The sequence below is a fragment of the Clytia hemisphaerica genome, unplaced genomic scaffold (genome assembly GCF_902728285.1).
Source record: "Clytia hemisphaerica strain Z4C2 unplaced genomic scaffold, Clytia hemisphaerica genome assembly, whole genome shotgun sequence".
NCBI classification, from domain to species: domain Eukaryota; kingdom Metazoa; phylum Cnidaria; class Hydrozoa; order Leptothecata; family Clytiidae; genus Clytia; species Clytia hemisphaerica.
In genome coordinates, this window is record NW_027104271.1 from 397162 (window position 1) to 412650 (window position 15489).

Here is a 15489-nt window from a genome sequence, read left to right on the forward strand (position 1 = left end):
GATAAATCGTCAACATGAAAAATATGAGCATCTGATTATTTTAATGCCCATCCGAATCATTATCGAATGTTACGATGTTGATTTCACCAAAATATAGGAAGTGAAAAAAAGAAACAAAGAAAAATATATACAAGTGATATACTTTTATGGACCTACCTGGTTATTCATGTAATACATTTATAATTGATATCTACGTGAGCGTGACCATTAAACAATGATTCAGAACACAAATAGTGACGATATATTAAAATTAGTCGTTTGTTTCGTTTAGAGACCAAAATTTCATGCTCTTGAAATATTCTTTCATATTCAAGACTTCGTGAGCAAAAAAAACATCTATCTCATCAAAAAATTGAGTAATTTGGCTAAGAACATTGATTAATAGTGATTCTTATAGATAAAGATGCGTTTTTTGAGCTGAAAATTCGTTTTTTAATTTTACGAAAATCTGCTTGAGCCATCTTTTACCTACTTTCATGCAAAAAAATCAGAACAACAACAAACAATGATCCAATATTTCACAAAGTCCAAAAAACCCGTTTTTTAGCCGTTTTTTGGCCCAAATTTGCTCAAAAACATTTTTCTTTCGAAAATCGGGCTCCGTCACATTCGAGGGTTTATAGTTATGTATCTTTGTGCAAAAAATCATAAAGAATGAAAGAGCCAATCTTGAGAAAACCTAATAATTGATATTGTGCTCCTATAAAAGAATATCGAATTTGGCCACGCCAAGCAGCCAAAATTTCCAAAACAAACCAAATCACACATATTCTTCAAATGTAAGCCCTCATGAAAAAAACCATCTATCTCATAAAAAAATTGAGTAATTTGACTAAGAACATTGGCGTATACTTATTAATAGTAATTCTTATAGGTAGATAAACATGCGTTTTTTGAGCCAACAAAATTTTTTTGCAAAAATCTGCTTGAGCCATCTTTTACATATGACGGTACCGTACTTTCATTCAAAAAATCAGAAAAAATTAATGATCCAATTTTTCACAAAGTCCAAAAAACCCGTTTTTTAGCCGTTTTTGATAATCGGGCTCCGTCACATTCGAGGGTTTATAGTTACACATCTTTGTGCAAAAAATCAGAATGAGCCAATCTCGAGAAAAGCTGATAACGAACGGACGGACAGAGGTTAATTTATAGGAACTCCACCGGGGTAGGTCCAAAAATGGAGAGGGAAAAGTTTGTTAATATTTTTCAAGTTGACGATAAACTAGTTATCACACTTTTACTCGTGCAATATTGGATATATTTTTCTCGTTCAAAGTTTTCTATATTTTCCTCGCCTGAAAGCCCGGAAAATATTACAAACGAGAAAAATGTATTCAGTACCGTGCGATTACTAATAGTGGGCAGATTTCGCGAAAATCACGATGAAGACTTTTCTTCAAATTTCGCTAGAACTTAATAAAATTTCCCTTGTGCTGAAAGATGTCTCTAATGTTAAATACAACGACGTGGTTACTAGTCTATCCTTCATCGGGTTATAAGTCATAAACTGCAGAACCAAATAATGTCCGTTTTAACAGCTTTGGATTAGGGGTCGAAGCAAGCAGTATAAATTTTAAAAAGAATAATACTCGAGTTTAGTGTTCTGAGTCAAGGGAATATCTACCAACTTACACGTTTTTTATAAGAACAAGCTACATAACAGCATAAGGTTTGATGGCCACAAAGATAAGAACAAGTTAAGAACATCTTAAGGCTCTAAAACACCAAAATTAGACAAAAATAATTTCAAAATGGTGAAAATAAGAACATGTTAAGAAACATCGAAATAGGCTGCAAAATTTTTGGATGTTCTTATAAAAAAACCACGTGTACCTTTCAAATGAGACAAACCCATCACCTCGCAAACCTTTACCCCCATCCCGGGATGGTACTACGGAAGGATAAACCAGGCGAGAAAAAGCTTTCTTTTAAAGTCGTAAAAATATTTCTGCTATTGACAGTGGTATTAATAAAATTATGATACATCTAAATATTTACAAAAAACAATTTTTTAAAAACATCATTTCAAGCTGTACAGTGACACGTGACATTTTTTTATTGGAAAGTATGATTTATTTCATTTTTATAGAGAGTGGAATGGCGCTATTGGGTATAACTGAAAACAAATCCACTCTTCATTGATATGTATGACAAAAAGTTGCATTCCAACTCAGAGATTGAGGAAATATATTTGACGAAATATCTTATTTCTAATTTTAAAGCGAAGCAACAGAGTAAGATACCGCCAATAACCACAAAATAAATTTCAAGTATATGGCGAAACAAAAAAAATTTCTTGTTTCCGGAAACCGGCCGGGTGAAAAAAGAATTTTTTCTGACCCGGCCGCAAACTTTCGTTCGTTAGTAGTCCGTACTTGTTGTAATTTAGGGCATAATTTATGCTGTGTTTATACATAAAAGTTATTCTTAAACTCTATTTCAATGAGCCATAAATGATCAAAAATAGCAAAAAAAAAATATTTCCCGGCCGGCCGCATGATAACTTTTTTCCTTCACCCGCATTCCGGAAACAAAAATTTTTTTATCATTCGCCTATGTAAAAGAATTTAAAGTTAGATAAAACAAAAGAGCGTATGCTATGTATAAAAAAACGTGTAAAAAATTATTTAGGTAATAAAAGTTGATCGCTTTCACAAGCTGATGGTTCGATCACTTCCTTCAGTGAAGGCTCGTTAATATTCAAAGAGAGAGAATGATCTGTTACCATGGTGCTTTGGGTGGCGCCACCCGTTGTATTTGAGCGGTAGGTGCCGCTCGTTAAGAGTTCGTTACCGCGATTATTGAAATCGAAACAAACAGTCTGTGGTTCTTTGATCAATGATTTACTGTTGGGATGGCATGCAACCTTACTCAGTAATGTGTTCAAATTTTTCTTCACACGTTGGCTTTTCAAGCGAGCGGAGGGGAGGCCATACCAACATTCCACCATCACCTTCACGTATCTCGATAACACCTGAATTCAATTAAGTAGTATTAAGTTTGGATTAAAAATTTAAATCCTGAACCATCTTACCCTATTGGTAGCACCAGAGGAATGTAAAGAGATGGAAAAACAGCTTTTCTGATTACTCAAAGTTCAACGATCACTTCTATTGAAAATTCTATTGTAAAAACGTTGATTAGGTCATTAAATGAAAGTCCAGAAAAGACGGCTCGCCATACAAATCGGACGGTTTCTACATGATTTGACGATAAAAATGAAAATTTGTTTTTCCTTTTTTGCCGATTACTAGTTCAATTTTTAAGAATAAGGAGCAATATTTTTACCAATGTATAGCAAAAGAAATTCTTAACGCAATGATATTAAATTGGTTCTTGTAAAACTGTCAGAAGTCGAGTAAAATCAAGATGAAGTTATAATTTTCTCGAGCTCTAGCTTTCCATATTATGGTGCGGTCATGATGCGGTTATATCAGTAGAATCGCTAGGAAATTCTGAGCAAAAAGATATATGTACCTTTTCGTATAGGAGAGATGTACCCAAAATATAAGCCCTAAAAGTTTGCGCATAATCAGGCTTGAAACAAAAGAATTTTGTCACAACACGCTAATTATGCAGATTTTTTATAGCGACAACAAAATAAACCTTTTTACTCGACATAAACTCCCTTAAGGGCAAGAGACCTGGTATATGACGAGCCGTTTTTCCATTGTTTTCCAGAAGCTGTTTTTCCACCTCTTTACATTCCTCTGGTAGCACTACTCGAAATAGGTCAACTCTCAACTCAACGAATTTGTCGTCATAACTATGTACTATTAGAGCAATGAAGTAGCCAACAAATCCTACCAAAGTTGCGCGTCCTTGAGCGGCTCGCATGGTTTTTACACAAATGACAGATTGAAACTAAAATTTACCACTAAATTTCGAAAAAGATATAAATCGTAAACAAAGGAATTGCTAGATTCAATCTGTCGTCAAAAATACGGCGCATTTTTTAAGGCTTTACTTTTTCTTGCCTAAGAAAGGTTAAAGAAACTGCCTCTAGGTTTTATAAAAAGCTCATTGGATACGACCCTGGAGCAGGCGCAAAGGAAGGACTTTACAAACCTCGTGTTGCGTCCACGTGGAGGGGATCTGGGGACGATAGTTGTCATCTAACACAACTTTCTTGACAAAATCAAAAGGAGGATCGGGTGGTAGAACATCATAAAACGGTGGTTGGTAATCCTCCACAACACCTACAACAAAGAAAATGTCTTTTGAGTGTTTCTATCGTTATCCGCTGAATGGGCTATCCCAGAAACAGTCTACATCCCCTACGTCAAAGAGGTGTAATGTCGACCACCTTAGGGTTTTTTTAAATTTCCATTTCAATTAGAGAAAGTTTTGAATTACAGAGAATACTTTAAACCACTTTCCAGCTCAGGAGACCAATATTTTAGTTCGAATTACAGAAAGATTCGAATAATAGAGATTCGAATTAGAGACTGTATGTTGTGACAAGGTTAGCAATCAGTCTGTTCAACTGAAAGTGAGGGGTGTCGACAAAAATGATTAGGATATCAATATTCACTGAGTTTTAAGCCATGAGTGAGGTTCTTACCATCAATTTCGGTTCTTCGTGCAATTTCCCACAACACAAGGCCGAACGAATAAATATCAGCCGCTTTAAAGGCTTCGAAATTTGTCCGCGAAATTGTTTCATCTAACACCTCAGGAGCCATATACCTTTTGGTGCCTACACGATAGTTCTGTGTATTAATGTCTAGTTTATTCTCTGATGTTTTGTGAAGAACAGCAAGACCTAAATCACTTAAACAACATTGTCCATTCGTTTTCACTAAAATGTTTTTCGTTTTAATGTCTCTGTGAGCGATCGCTGGCTTTCCTTGCTGTCCGTTTATTTCTGCGTGAAGATGAGCCAACCCTGCGGCCGCTGATTGTGCAAAGATCAACATTTGTTGGAGATCTAAAGCGTTTACATTCAGGTAATCATACAGAGCACCGTGAACATGAAAATGAGTGATGAGCCACATCTCTGTAACTCCGTTCCGCGTGGCGATGTCTGATCCTAAGTATCCCAAGATGTTATCATGACGTAAGAGAACTGTGTTGTAAACATCCGTCTCTCGTTTCCAGCTCTCCTCATCACGTGAATTGAAGATTTTAACGGCAACCGAGTCACTCTGCCATGTTCCACGCCACACCTCGCCATACCGCCCTTTACCAATCAAATCCTTCAGTTCGATTTGGCGGGCGACCGTGCGTTGAACGAGGAACGGCAGGCCTGACCCGGAAGACATGCAGCTTCTCTCTACGTTCAACTGTCTCAATGAATCATCACCAAGCGGGATAGCCATCAATGTGGTCAAATCGTATCGTTCTTCTTTGCATTGTTTCGTTTTGGAAAGTTTAATTTTCTTTTTCTGCCATAACTTGAAACCAGCGATGAGCAGGAGGAGAAGGAAGATGACGGCTGCCACAGGTGTGATGATACTTAACATCACGTTCGAACGGCTCGTTGTGGACGGGAGTGGTGATGGTGTCAAAGGAGGTTTACCTTAGTGTGGAAAGAACGTTAATATTACAATTGATGTATAGTCATTTGTGTATTTATTATTACTAAAAAAAGTAGGATTTTCATTCCAGAAAGATAACGAATTTAGAAGTTTTATTTAATTAGAACCCAGTTCATAAGAACATTCAGGCTGAAATTCGTCGAAAAATTAAGAACATCGTAAGAACATGCCCAGCCTCAGTTTGGAAAAAAATGACAAGAAACTACAATTTTTCCCTCTTTTCAAGCAGCTTTAACCAAAGTTAGGGATGGATTTTCTAAAATCGAGAGTCAAATATTGTCCAAATATTGCCAATTTTAAGTGCTATTTATTTTGCATGATATTATGAAGTTAGAGTAGTCTGAAAAATTAAGAATGCACTTAAGAACATTCTAAAGTCTATTCACGATAAGTGTGCACTCTTTTTTCATTTACCTATAACTTTTGAAGGAATTCTTTAATCTTTATAAATTTGGTATCATTGGAAAGATATTAGTGAGTGGAATAATTTGGAATAAAAAAATCGATAAAAAAATGTTAAAAATGAAGATGAAAATGAAGAAGAAAAAGATGAAGATCTTGTAGAAAAGTGCTATAACTATCATTTTCACTGAAGCGAATCCTTGATCATCGAACGTCATCACTGTGAAAAAATTTCTCAAAAATAATCATTCAGTCAAAAGATATCAAACAAAGTTATAAGCTGATTGACGTCTAAAAACGCTGTTTTCTCCTGTTTTCTGCTGTTTTTTGGGGTCAATCACTTATAAACTTTGTATCATAACTTTATCTTGAATAAATATTTTAGTGAAATTTCTTCACAGTGATAATCTCCTAAGATCAAAAAATCTCTCCAATAAAAATGAAAGTTATAGCACTTTTCTACAAGATCTTCATTTTTTTCTTCTTCATTTTCATCTTCGTTTTAAGAATTTTTTTAAAGACTTTTTTATTTCAAATTGTTCCACTCACAAATATCTCTCCAACGATACCAAATTTATAAAGATTGAAGAATTCCTTCAAAAGCTATAGGTAAAAGAAAAAAGAGTGCACACTTATCGTGAACAGACTTTAGACTAAAAATTGCTAAAAAAATAAGCACATCCAGGCTCAGCCAAATTTTAGGTGTTCTAATAAAAAAAACGTGTACTTAAAAATATGTTATAAACCTAATCCTGCTACGAGAGAAAAGCCAATTGGAAATTTGAGTTATTTGCGAAGCCTTATAAATACTTAGCCTTATGATACTTTGGTTTAGGGAGCGGTCATAAAGTATCTACTAGGGGGGGTGGAGGATTCTAGGGGGGGGGGGTTCGAAATTTTTTTCGAGGGCTTAGGGGGGGGGTTCCAAAATTTTTTTTAGGGCTTAGGGGGGGTTCCAAATTTTTTTGGGAAACTCAAGAGAAAATGTAGGAAGTCTAATTTCATAGTTTAACGTTTCAAGATTTCAAAAATTTTTCGGCCTTACGGCCGACAACTCATAATTTATCTTATTGGATATATGTACATTTCCTAATGGCATTATTTGGGCATCATCGCCTTGCCCTTTTGGTTTGTAACATTGAGCTAGGCGACGGAAGTAGATTAGTGGCTCTCACAGCTCATCAGGGTGGTTTGAAAAAGTACTTCTTAAAAGAAATTTGTCAAAACGAAGTGTCTTTTAGCTAAAATGGTGGTGAAAAATATTGAAATTTTCGCCCGTCGGCGCAAACCATCGTTGCGCCTCCTTAGCATCTGCTAATGTCAAAACACCTTAACATTTCAAATTACAAAAAACAAATTCCAAGTTTCTTGACTCAAAGATTCCGGGCGTTACTTTCAACCATACTGCTCTTACAGTTTAATATTTTCACTTAATAATGGAGGGCGCAAGTAAGGACAGAAAATACCAGGGGCGCCAATTTCATAGTTTGCACCCCCAGAAAATTAAGCCAGGTCGCTACTGGGGAAAATAAGCCGTAGTTTTTTCCAAATTTTACAGAAGCTCAGAGAAAACCACTTGATGATTCTTGTCTTAACCCTGTTATACTTTAACTTAACAGGGCTAAACTACTATCTCCCTTACCTTATTTTGACATAAAAAACTGTCATACAAACAAATAATACTCTTTGTACCGCATCTGGATGAATTCTTTTTCACGTAAAGATTTTCTTAGTTTGGGGGGGGGTGCGAAAAAATATTGGGCCTTATGAGGGGGGGTTCGAATTTTTTTTTGAGGGCTTAGGGGGGGTGCGAAATTTTTTTTGGATTTTTCAAAATATCCTCCACCCCCCTCTAGTAGATACTTTATGACCGCTCCCTTAGTCCGTTAGTGGGGAACAACTAACTTATGGACAAAACCAAAGTATCAGTGAAGGTAAAGTCTATCACCACGTTTCCCTCATAGTGTCCTCCCCCAAAATGGGTTTTGAGGTCAAAAGGACGTATAGGGGGGAAAGAATTTTTTTTGAAGCCAGGGTGGGGGAAAATGAGGGGGGGGGATGGAAAATTTTCATTCTAGGCATGGGGGGGAGCTCATCAAAATCAATTCAAAATTGAAAAATATCTGGTTTTATGAGATGATATAGCATAATGCTTAGTTTTATTAATATTATGGTTTAAAAACAACCATCCTTTCCATTTATTCTTGAATAAGAGAGACCCTGAAGGACACTATGAAACTCTACGGGAAGTGTTTGGAATTCAAACTACACAGCCCGTTTCGATGCAGGGACGGATCCAGGAATTTTCATGGGATAGGCTTAATTTCAGTTCATGATTACCGATTTCCCCGATTTCCCCGATTTTTCTTCATTACCCCGATATTTTCCCCGATTTTCTTATTTAAACAATTTTTATCTTGAATATATGAACGTTAAACGACTTTTTGGAAATGATAATGACTAAGATTTTTTTTACAAAAAATGACTAGTTTGAAATATGAAAGATACATGTTCTAGCATAGAAATTAAATGAATTCAAGAGTCTAAAATATTTCCAGACCCCATTCTTCGTCTATCTTTGTCAATGGCACGTAAAACTTTTCCAAAGAGTTGATTTCAGGAATCGTTTAAAACCCCCTTGAACTTTTTTTTTTGTCAAAAGAGTAGCACAATAAAGACTTTTTGAAAAGCCCATATATCATTATAAGAAAACTTATGGTTGTCAAAGATCATAAGCAGATAAAGGTTTTCTAAGGGCTTATAAAATTTTTCGACAGCCAAAAGCAAAAGATAACATGGCACGTTTTGTAGAATATTATAAGAAATTTGATTTTGCTTTCTGTTTCTTGTAATTTGTCTTCCATAAGTGTCTTCTTTTTTTTTACTTTCTTATAAAAAACGAGACACCTGTACCTTATAGGAGCAAATTATATAATTGAATGAGAAGTTCTTTTGTTTGTTCGAACAAGAATTTCCAAAATTTACTCAAAAGCGATATATTACGTTTATGTTATGTTTTTTATGGCTATGAGGGGAAAAATACGTTTTGTGCGTAGAGAAATATTTGTTTTGATTTTGCTGAACCCCGTATAGTTATAGTTTTAGCCGAACTGGACACTAGACTTTAACTTGACTGGTTATAGTCGTTAGTACAAAGTAGCGGACAAATAGGAATTTATTCCCTTAAAAACTTTCTTACGAAAGTCGAAAACAAAGAAATAGACAAGCTACACTTTTGTGATATAGCCCTGCTGGAATAAAAAAATCCTACAGGAAGTATAAGAAAAGTATTATCGATACACAGTGAGAAAAATCCCCTGAATTTCATCCTAAGTTGAAAACTACTGAAGTCTTAGTTCCCAATCTTAAAACACATTAAACTGTGAGAATCTCTGACTAGTTTATCCATCTGTAAAATAGAACCCACGAAGATCCTTATCCATTAAATCCATAATCATCCCTATCGGCAAATTACTCTGCAACTACAATATTTTGTTTGGCTGGTGAAGTAATTCTCACCCATGCATCCATCTATCCACTAAATGAAATTCCATATAAAATCTAAGCAGGTTCAAGTTGATTATTTCTTACACTGCAGGCATCGAAATAAGGGATAGAAAGTGCATCGCAATTTTTGATAAGCATGATTTTGTATCCTAAAATGGATTAATTTTCAATTTTTAGCTTGTAAGTAATCCAAAAACGCATCGCGAATTGCGAAATGCGATACGCTAATTCGATCCCTGCACTGTCTAGTCTAACGGTAACATTTCCATCTCAATCCAACATCAATAAAAATTCTGTCTTATCATAAAAAGTGAACATCATTCACGTGCCCCCTATAAAATTGGATTTGTTTTTATTTCACTTTCGTTTTCAATGAGCCTCCTTCTATGGGCAAAGGCGATTTTTTTACCGCTAACTGCAACTAGAGAAGTGTTATTTTCTTTATCGAAAATAACTACTTTGACCATAACAGAGAGGCTCAACTCGAATTTGCCTAGAAATTTTACTCGCCAACCTCCCCAAGCAACTCGCAGGCGAGTTTACAAGAAAAATCGCGGGAAAATCGGGTGGAAATCGGGTTGAAATCGGTTTAAAGGGAAGTAGCGCTATCGTCAGGTGTACATAGTTTCTTTAAAAAAGGGATTTTCAGCCAGTAAACTTAGTTGAATGAAATAATGAAAATTGGAATTTTCATTCTAGAAAAACCATCTCAGATGGAGATTTACTATTTTAGTGGAAATTTCAAGAAGGCTTCAGCCTACCTAGCCTACCTAGCCTACCCCTAAGACCGACCCTGCGATGTAATCAAAACATTCACACTACCAATCGACAGAATGGTTGATAGCCTTATCCAGATGGTGAGTGAATGTATACCGAGTTTATCGTTGTACATCTGCAATTTGAGCTTTGCTAAGCTAATTTGACGTCAATCTGTGTCAATCGATACTTCGATTATCAGCCGGATTGAGAGAGAATGATATATGAGCGAAGGCTTAGTAAAGCTCAAATTGCAGATGTAGAACCATCAACTTGGCATACATAACCCAAGTATGCCTTCAAGAAATGAGTACAAAATCTCAACTTACATTGTTCGTGGTACTCTGGCCAAACGGTATTGCAATAGTTGCCATAACAACATCGCGTTGTCACACAATTGTAAAATTTACGATGACCTGCGGGTCCGCTTGTATGTGACGCCACTTTTCCTTCATGGCGGAGATCCACTGCGTGACCGATCCCACAAAAACCGGCTGCAACAAAATGGTCGTAGTCCTATAAAATAGAATTTTTAACACAAGAAATATCACTTTTAAACAGCTGTCACTTTCTTTGGGCAAAAAGGACCTGACAATAGAAAATAGCAGAGAGCAGTCATTTTTGTAACCAAACTAATAACCAAACTAATAAACCAAACTATATACCTAAACAGAATTAATTGTACGTAGCATTTTTATATTCTGAACAGAGATTTTATTTGAAGAAATTTGCGAAGAATAAAGCTTTTCTCCTTGACTCTAAACTTGAACTAAGAGAAAGTTGAAATTTCATAAAGATTTGCACAGACAAAGTTCAAACAGTTGAGAGTCAACTGTTACAATAATACGGTGTTCGTCTTACGTTGGGGCCACCGGGTATGCATCCTGTCCACTTGTCCAACACTTCACCGTCATATTTGTGGTATTTGATTGCTGAATGGCAGCCGTTGTAAGCAGTACATGTGTGGTTGCTGTTTTTGCAAGATGAACAGTAGCATTTGATGGGTTTCAAGGGCGCATGGGTGGGCGGTAAAGTCGGATGGGTGGGTGGTAAAGTTGTGGCGTTCATTTTCTGAGTTGGGGCGGTTATTTCGATTTTCTCAGGACTTGTTGTCGGGGAGGGTCTTTTACGAAATCCAGTCTGGTTGATAAGACGATGTATGTCCTCCATTGACATATTCTTCAAATCTTTAGACAGTTGGGAAACGTTAAATTTGTGAGCTAAAGAAAAGATAAGAAGAGTGTTGAAAATATTACGTCATAAAACCGATGATTTTTTTCATGATATTCATGACGTATCTTTTATACCCGGAAACATGCAAAAAAACAAGGCGTTTGCCACAAGTTTCATTATTTAAATTCAAAACTGGTGAGAAACGCCCAGTGTTTTTCGGGTGTTTCTGTATAAAAGATTACGTCATGAATATCGAGAATTGCTTGGTCAATGTAAAGAAAAAGAAACAAAATAAAATGTTACCTGGTAAAAAACCTAGAGTCTGAAAGGACCCAGGCATTTTCGTTTTTTTTTGGAATTTTTCTAACTAGTAAAATAATATTCTATGATCTAGCTGAAATGAAAAGTAATATGGAGTTGAATATCCAACAATTATTCCTGAATATATCAAGGCGGCAAATAGAACATAGAATATCCATCAAAGTGGAAAATAAAGTTTTTTGATATTCTATTCAAAAGATGAGATATTCATGAGGCCGATCTGCTCTTTTTAACACCTTCTTCGTGACGTTTTTGAAAAGTTTACGAAAAACGAAAAATCTTCTCAAAGATGAAAAGGCGTAAACGAACATTGAAGAAAGTTTTACCGATAACAAAACTTCAGCTCACCGAAAACAAACATAACGTTTTTTTTATTAGAGCAAACTATATAAAAGAACATAAGGTTTTGATGACCAAAATCTTAAGAATATGTTAAGAACATTTGGAGAACATTTTTAGGCTTAAAGCTGAACAAAAAATAAGAACTTCCGAAAGGCCTTAAAAAATCTGGATGTTCTTATGAAAAAAAAAAGCGTGTACCCTTAATATGGCTGCTTTTAACAAGTATTATACAGATGTAGTTAAGATTTGAATAAAGTTTATTATTCTGTCAAATACACGTTTTTTTTTTATAAGAACAAACTATATAAGAACATAAGGCTTCGAGGCCCAAAAATTTAAGAACATTCTAAGAACATTCTAAGGCTTTGGAGACTTAAAAACATGCATTTTCTTAAAAAATTACATCAAAATGCTCAAAAAATGCTGAAAATAAGAACATTTTAAGAACATTTTTAGGCTTCAAATCCAAAAAACTAAGAACATCCGAAGGATTCGAAAATTTTTGACGTTCTTATAAAAAAAAAACGTGTATGATAGCTTTCACATAATCAGAGTTGAAGTAGACTCTCTCTAACTCGATGGTCAAGCCTCGTCAAGGGACTAAGAATATTCTTCGAATTAGAGAAAGATTCGAATGGCGGATCGTCATGTTCCCGAATTAGAGAAAGAATAAAATAAGACTAAAGTTTAAAAAAGTCAATGCGTAGGCAGTAAATTTTCCCTAAAACATCACCGAAAAACATCCTTTCCATCCCCTGGTACACGTTTTTTTATAAGAACATCAAAAAGTTTTGAAGCCTTCGGATGTGCTTAGTCTTTTGAGTCTTAGGCCTAAAAATGTTCTATACGTGTTCTTATTTTCACCACTTTGTAAGTATTTTTGCCCATTTTCCTAAGAAATCTGGTGTTTAGAAATCGTAAAGCCTTAAAATGTTCTCGTCTTGTTCTTAATATCTTGACCATCGAGGCCTTTATGTTCTTATAAAGTTAGTTCTTGTAAAAAACGTGCAAGCCCTGGCAATATGTAATCAAGAGACAAAACCCACACTACACAGTATCAATTACTCTCGCAATCCGATTATCTAATTCAAATCCTTCATTTCCAAAGCTTATCTCTTCTTCATAAACCTCACACAAAATACTTTGGTGAAGAAAAAACCCAACTTCCCTCATTTTATTTTTTACTTTCCCTTTTTGACGAAAAATATGAAAACTTTATCATGTAAGACGGTGTTATATTATATTATTTTCATTATCTATCCCTCAAATTGTTATGATTGCCAAGATGTGTGAAAAATGAAATTCGTTCGAAAGAAATGAACTTTTTTCTCCTGTTTGAGCTTTGAGGGAATTGTACAGAGACCAAACCAAAGCAATACACCATTGATCTCTTCCTTTCCATAAAAAGAAAAACTTATAAAAACAGCTATTTGTAGAACGAACGAAGCAAGTTTCAAAAACACAAAAAAATACTAAACTTTGTTTGAAGAATCGAAAAAGAAAAGGGAAATACATACAAAACAAAAAAAACTTCTTTTTATATTAAAAACTTTGCAAGCAAATACTAAAAAAAAGTTCTATAGTGAAAATATTAACTATATATAATATTTTCGATCTATACATGGAAAAAGGCGACAAAAAACTATACACAGGACACAACGAAGCAACGAACACCCTCACACAAGCAACACATGTACTACTCATCTTTGTGAAACCAAACCAAACGAAATGAAATAAGAAAAATGTTTTATTTCTTTGCATTAGCAGGGGTCTTTATTTTCACATAAGAAGACTTTTTATCTGTCTATACATTATAGAGAAAAAAGGTCATACCTTATAATAGTTTTATCTCAGTTGGATTAAAGCTCACCTTTTTTTTTTTGAACCTGTTATCCCGAAGAAACAGAGATTTTAAGCTGTTTGTTATACAGGCTACTTTCATAAAAATGACAATCAGGCTAATCTGGTTATAGGCCTCAAACTGATTCCCTTTTGAGAAGCGAACATTTAATCGACTTAAAGATAGATCATTAGCACTCTAACGAAGGATTATTACCGCCATCATCCCCGTTCTAAAAATCAGTGAAAACACACAAAAAACATTCCTCCCACATTCACTAACAAACCATAGTGAAGCACCAGCAGTATTGAGAATGGTAGTGAAAGAGAAAGAGAAGAGCTTGAAAAGTAAATTGTTGTTCCAAATATTATTAATAGATCAATGATGTTGAAAATGAGTGAATTATGCCTCATGTTAGGCCTTTTTATGAAAAAAAAAACACACTCCTGCATCACTCTCCCCCCTTTCAATTAAGTTTCACTGACAACAAATAAATTGAAAGAGACACGAACGAAATACGAAAAGAAAACGTAGATTTCATCTCAAAAGAAATGCCATTCAACAAAATCAGGTTTCAATTTAAACAGAGCTGCCAACTAAAAATGAAACAATGTCAATGTTTTATGAAAAGGTCACATTTTTTTACCTAACTATCCTTTTCTACCATGTTTGAACAGATTTATTTAAGAAATCGAAGAAGTTATGACAAAAAGAGGAGCTCATCAATCCAAGCAACTTGTACCCATACCCCCTTTCTCACAACAGCGGTCTGTTTCATCCTCCTTCCTCCACGACATAACTTTCAGAGATGAAAAGAGGAGATGCCATCAAAATGGTATATAAAGCAGGAAAGCATTTTTGAGGATCCACTTAACGAAACTATCTGAAATCAAAACAACTTTCCACACACCGCAAAAGGCGTCAGTTTTCTGCTAAAAATATACCCATATCCCTGCTCCCTTGTTATTGCATCATGTAAAAAAGGCCCAAATTGATGAATGAAAAATTTTTCCTAAAAAACGAATCCTTTGAACCTACTAGGAGGTGAATAAGTAATGGGTCTAGCTATTGACAAATAAGACCCCTATCTCCTACCCTCTCTCATTCATATCCCTGTCTACCTTCAACAAAAAGGCTCGGCGTGAAACCATTGCCTTTCCATCCCAGGAAGATGATTTTCCTAGAAAAAAAACTTTTTCTTATGAAAGAACGAAAGAATGATTACTATTTATACTTTTTGGTCTTTGTTTTTTCGCCCTTACACGCTTCAAATATTATGTAGGGAACACATATGAAGATCAGGAAAGTTGTTTTCTACATCTCTTCATTGAAAATGACACAGCGTGAAAGTATTAAAATACCGTAAAAGGTACACAATGTGTGACTTCGTTAGGTGGTGGGCCGAAAGAATTCATTTCTGATTAATTTAAGAGAAAATACATTTTCACTTTTTGAATATGATTATTTAACCGGGTCTATTTTCGATCACTCTTTAAATGTCCAAGAAATGGAACAAAAGTAATCTTCCAGAAGATAAAAACAATGATGGCTAGTCAGAGGACAAACTGGGACAGATTTGTTCATTAAAAAGTTCTTGAAAACGAA

The 15489-nt window shown here is 35.0% G+C and overlaps 1 protein-coding gene across 2 annotated transcripts in view; it reads right to left on the bottom strand.

Moving 5' to 3' along the window:
• Positions 1 to 1939: 1939 nt before the first annotated feature.
• The window catches only part of LOC136816686 (activin receptor type-1-like), a 34938-nt gene continuing 21388 nt past the window's right edge, over positions 1940 to 15489 (bottom strand). The window contains exons 1-6 of one of the 2 annotated variants that reach the window (XM_067073011.1): positions 11685 to 11795; positions 11070 to 11428; positions 10538 to 10724; positions 4568 to 5524; positions 4072 to 4202; positions 1940 to 2977 (exon numbers count right to left, since the gene is read on the bottom strand). In XM_067073011.1, coding sequence (XP_066929112.1) covers positions 2627 to 2977; positions 4072 to 4202; positions 4568 to 5524; positions 10538 to 10724; positions 11070 to 11428; positions 11685 to 11721 — 2022 coding nt within the window. In that variant the 5' untranslated portion in view covers positions 11722 to 11795 and the 3' untranslated portion in view covers positions 1940 to 2626. Of the gene's footprint in view, positions 2978 to 4071; positions 4203 to 4567; positions 5525 to 10537; positions 10725 to 11069; positions 11429 to 11684; positions 11796 to 15489 lie in introns of those variants that run through there. The other variant, XM_067073012.1, reaches the window with a different exon arrangement.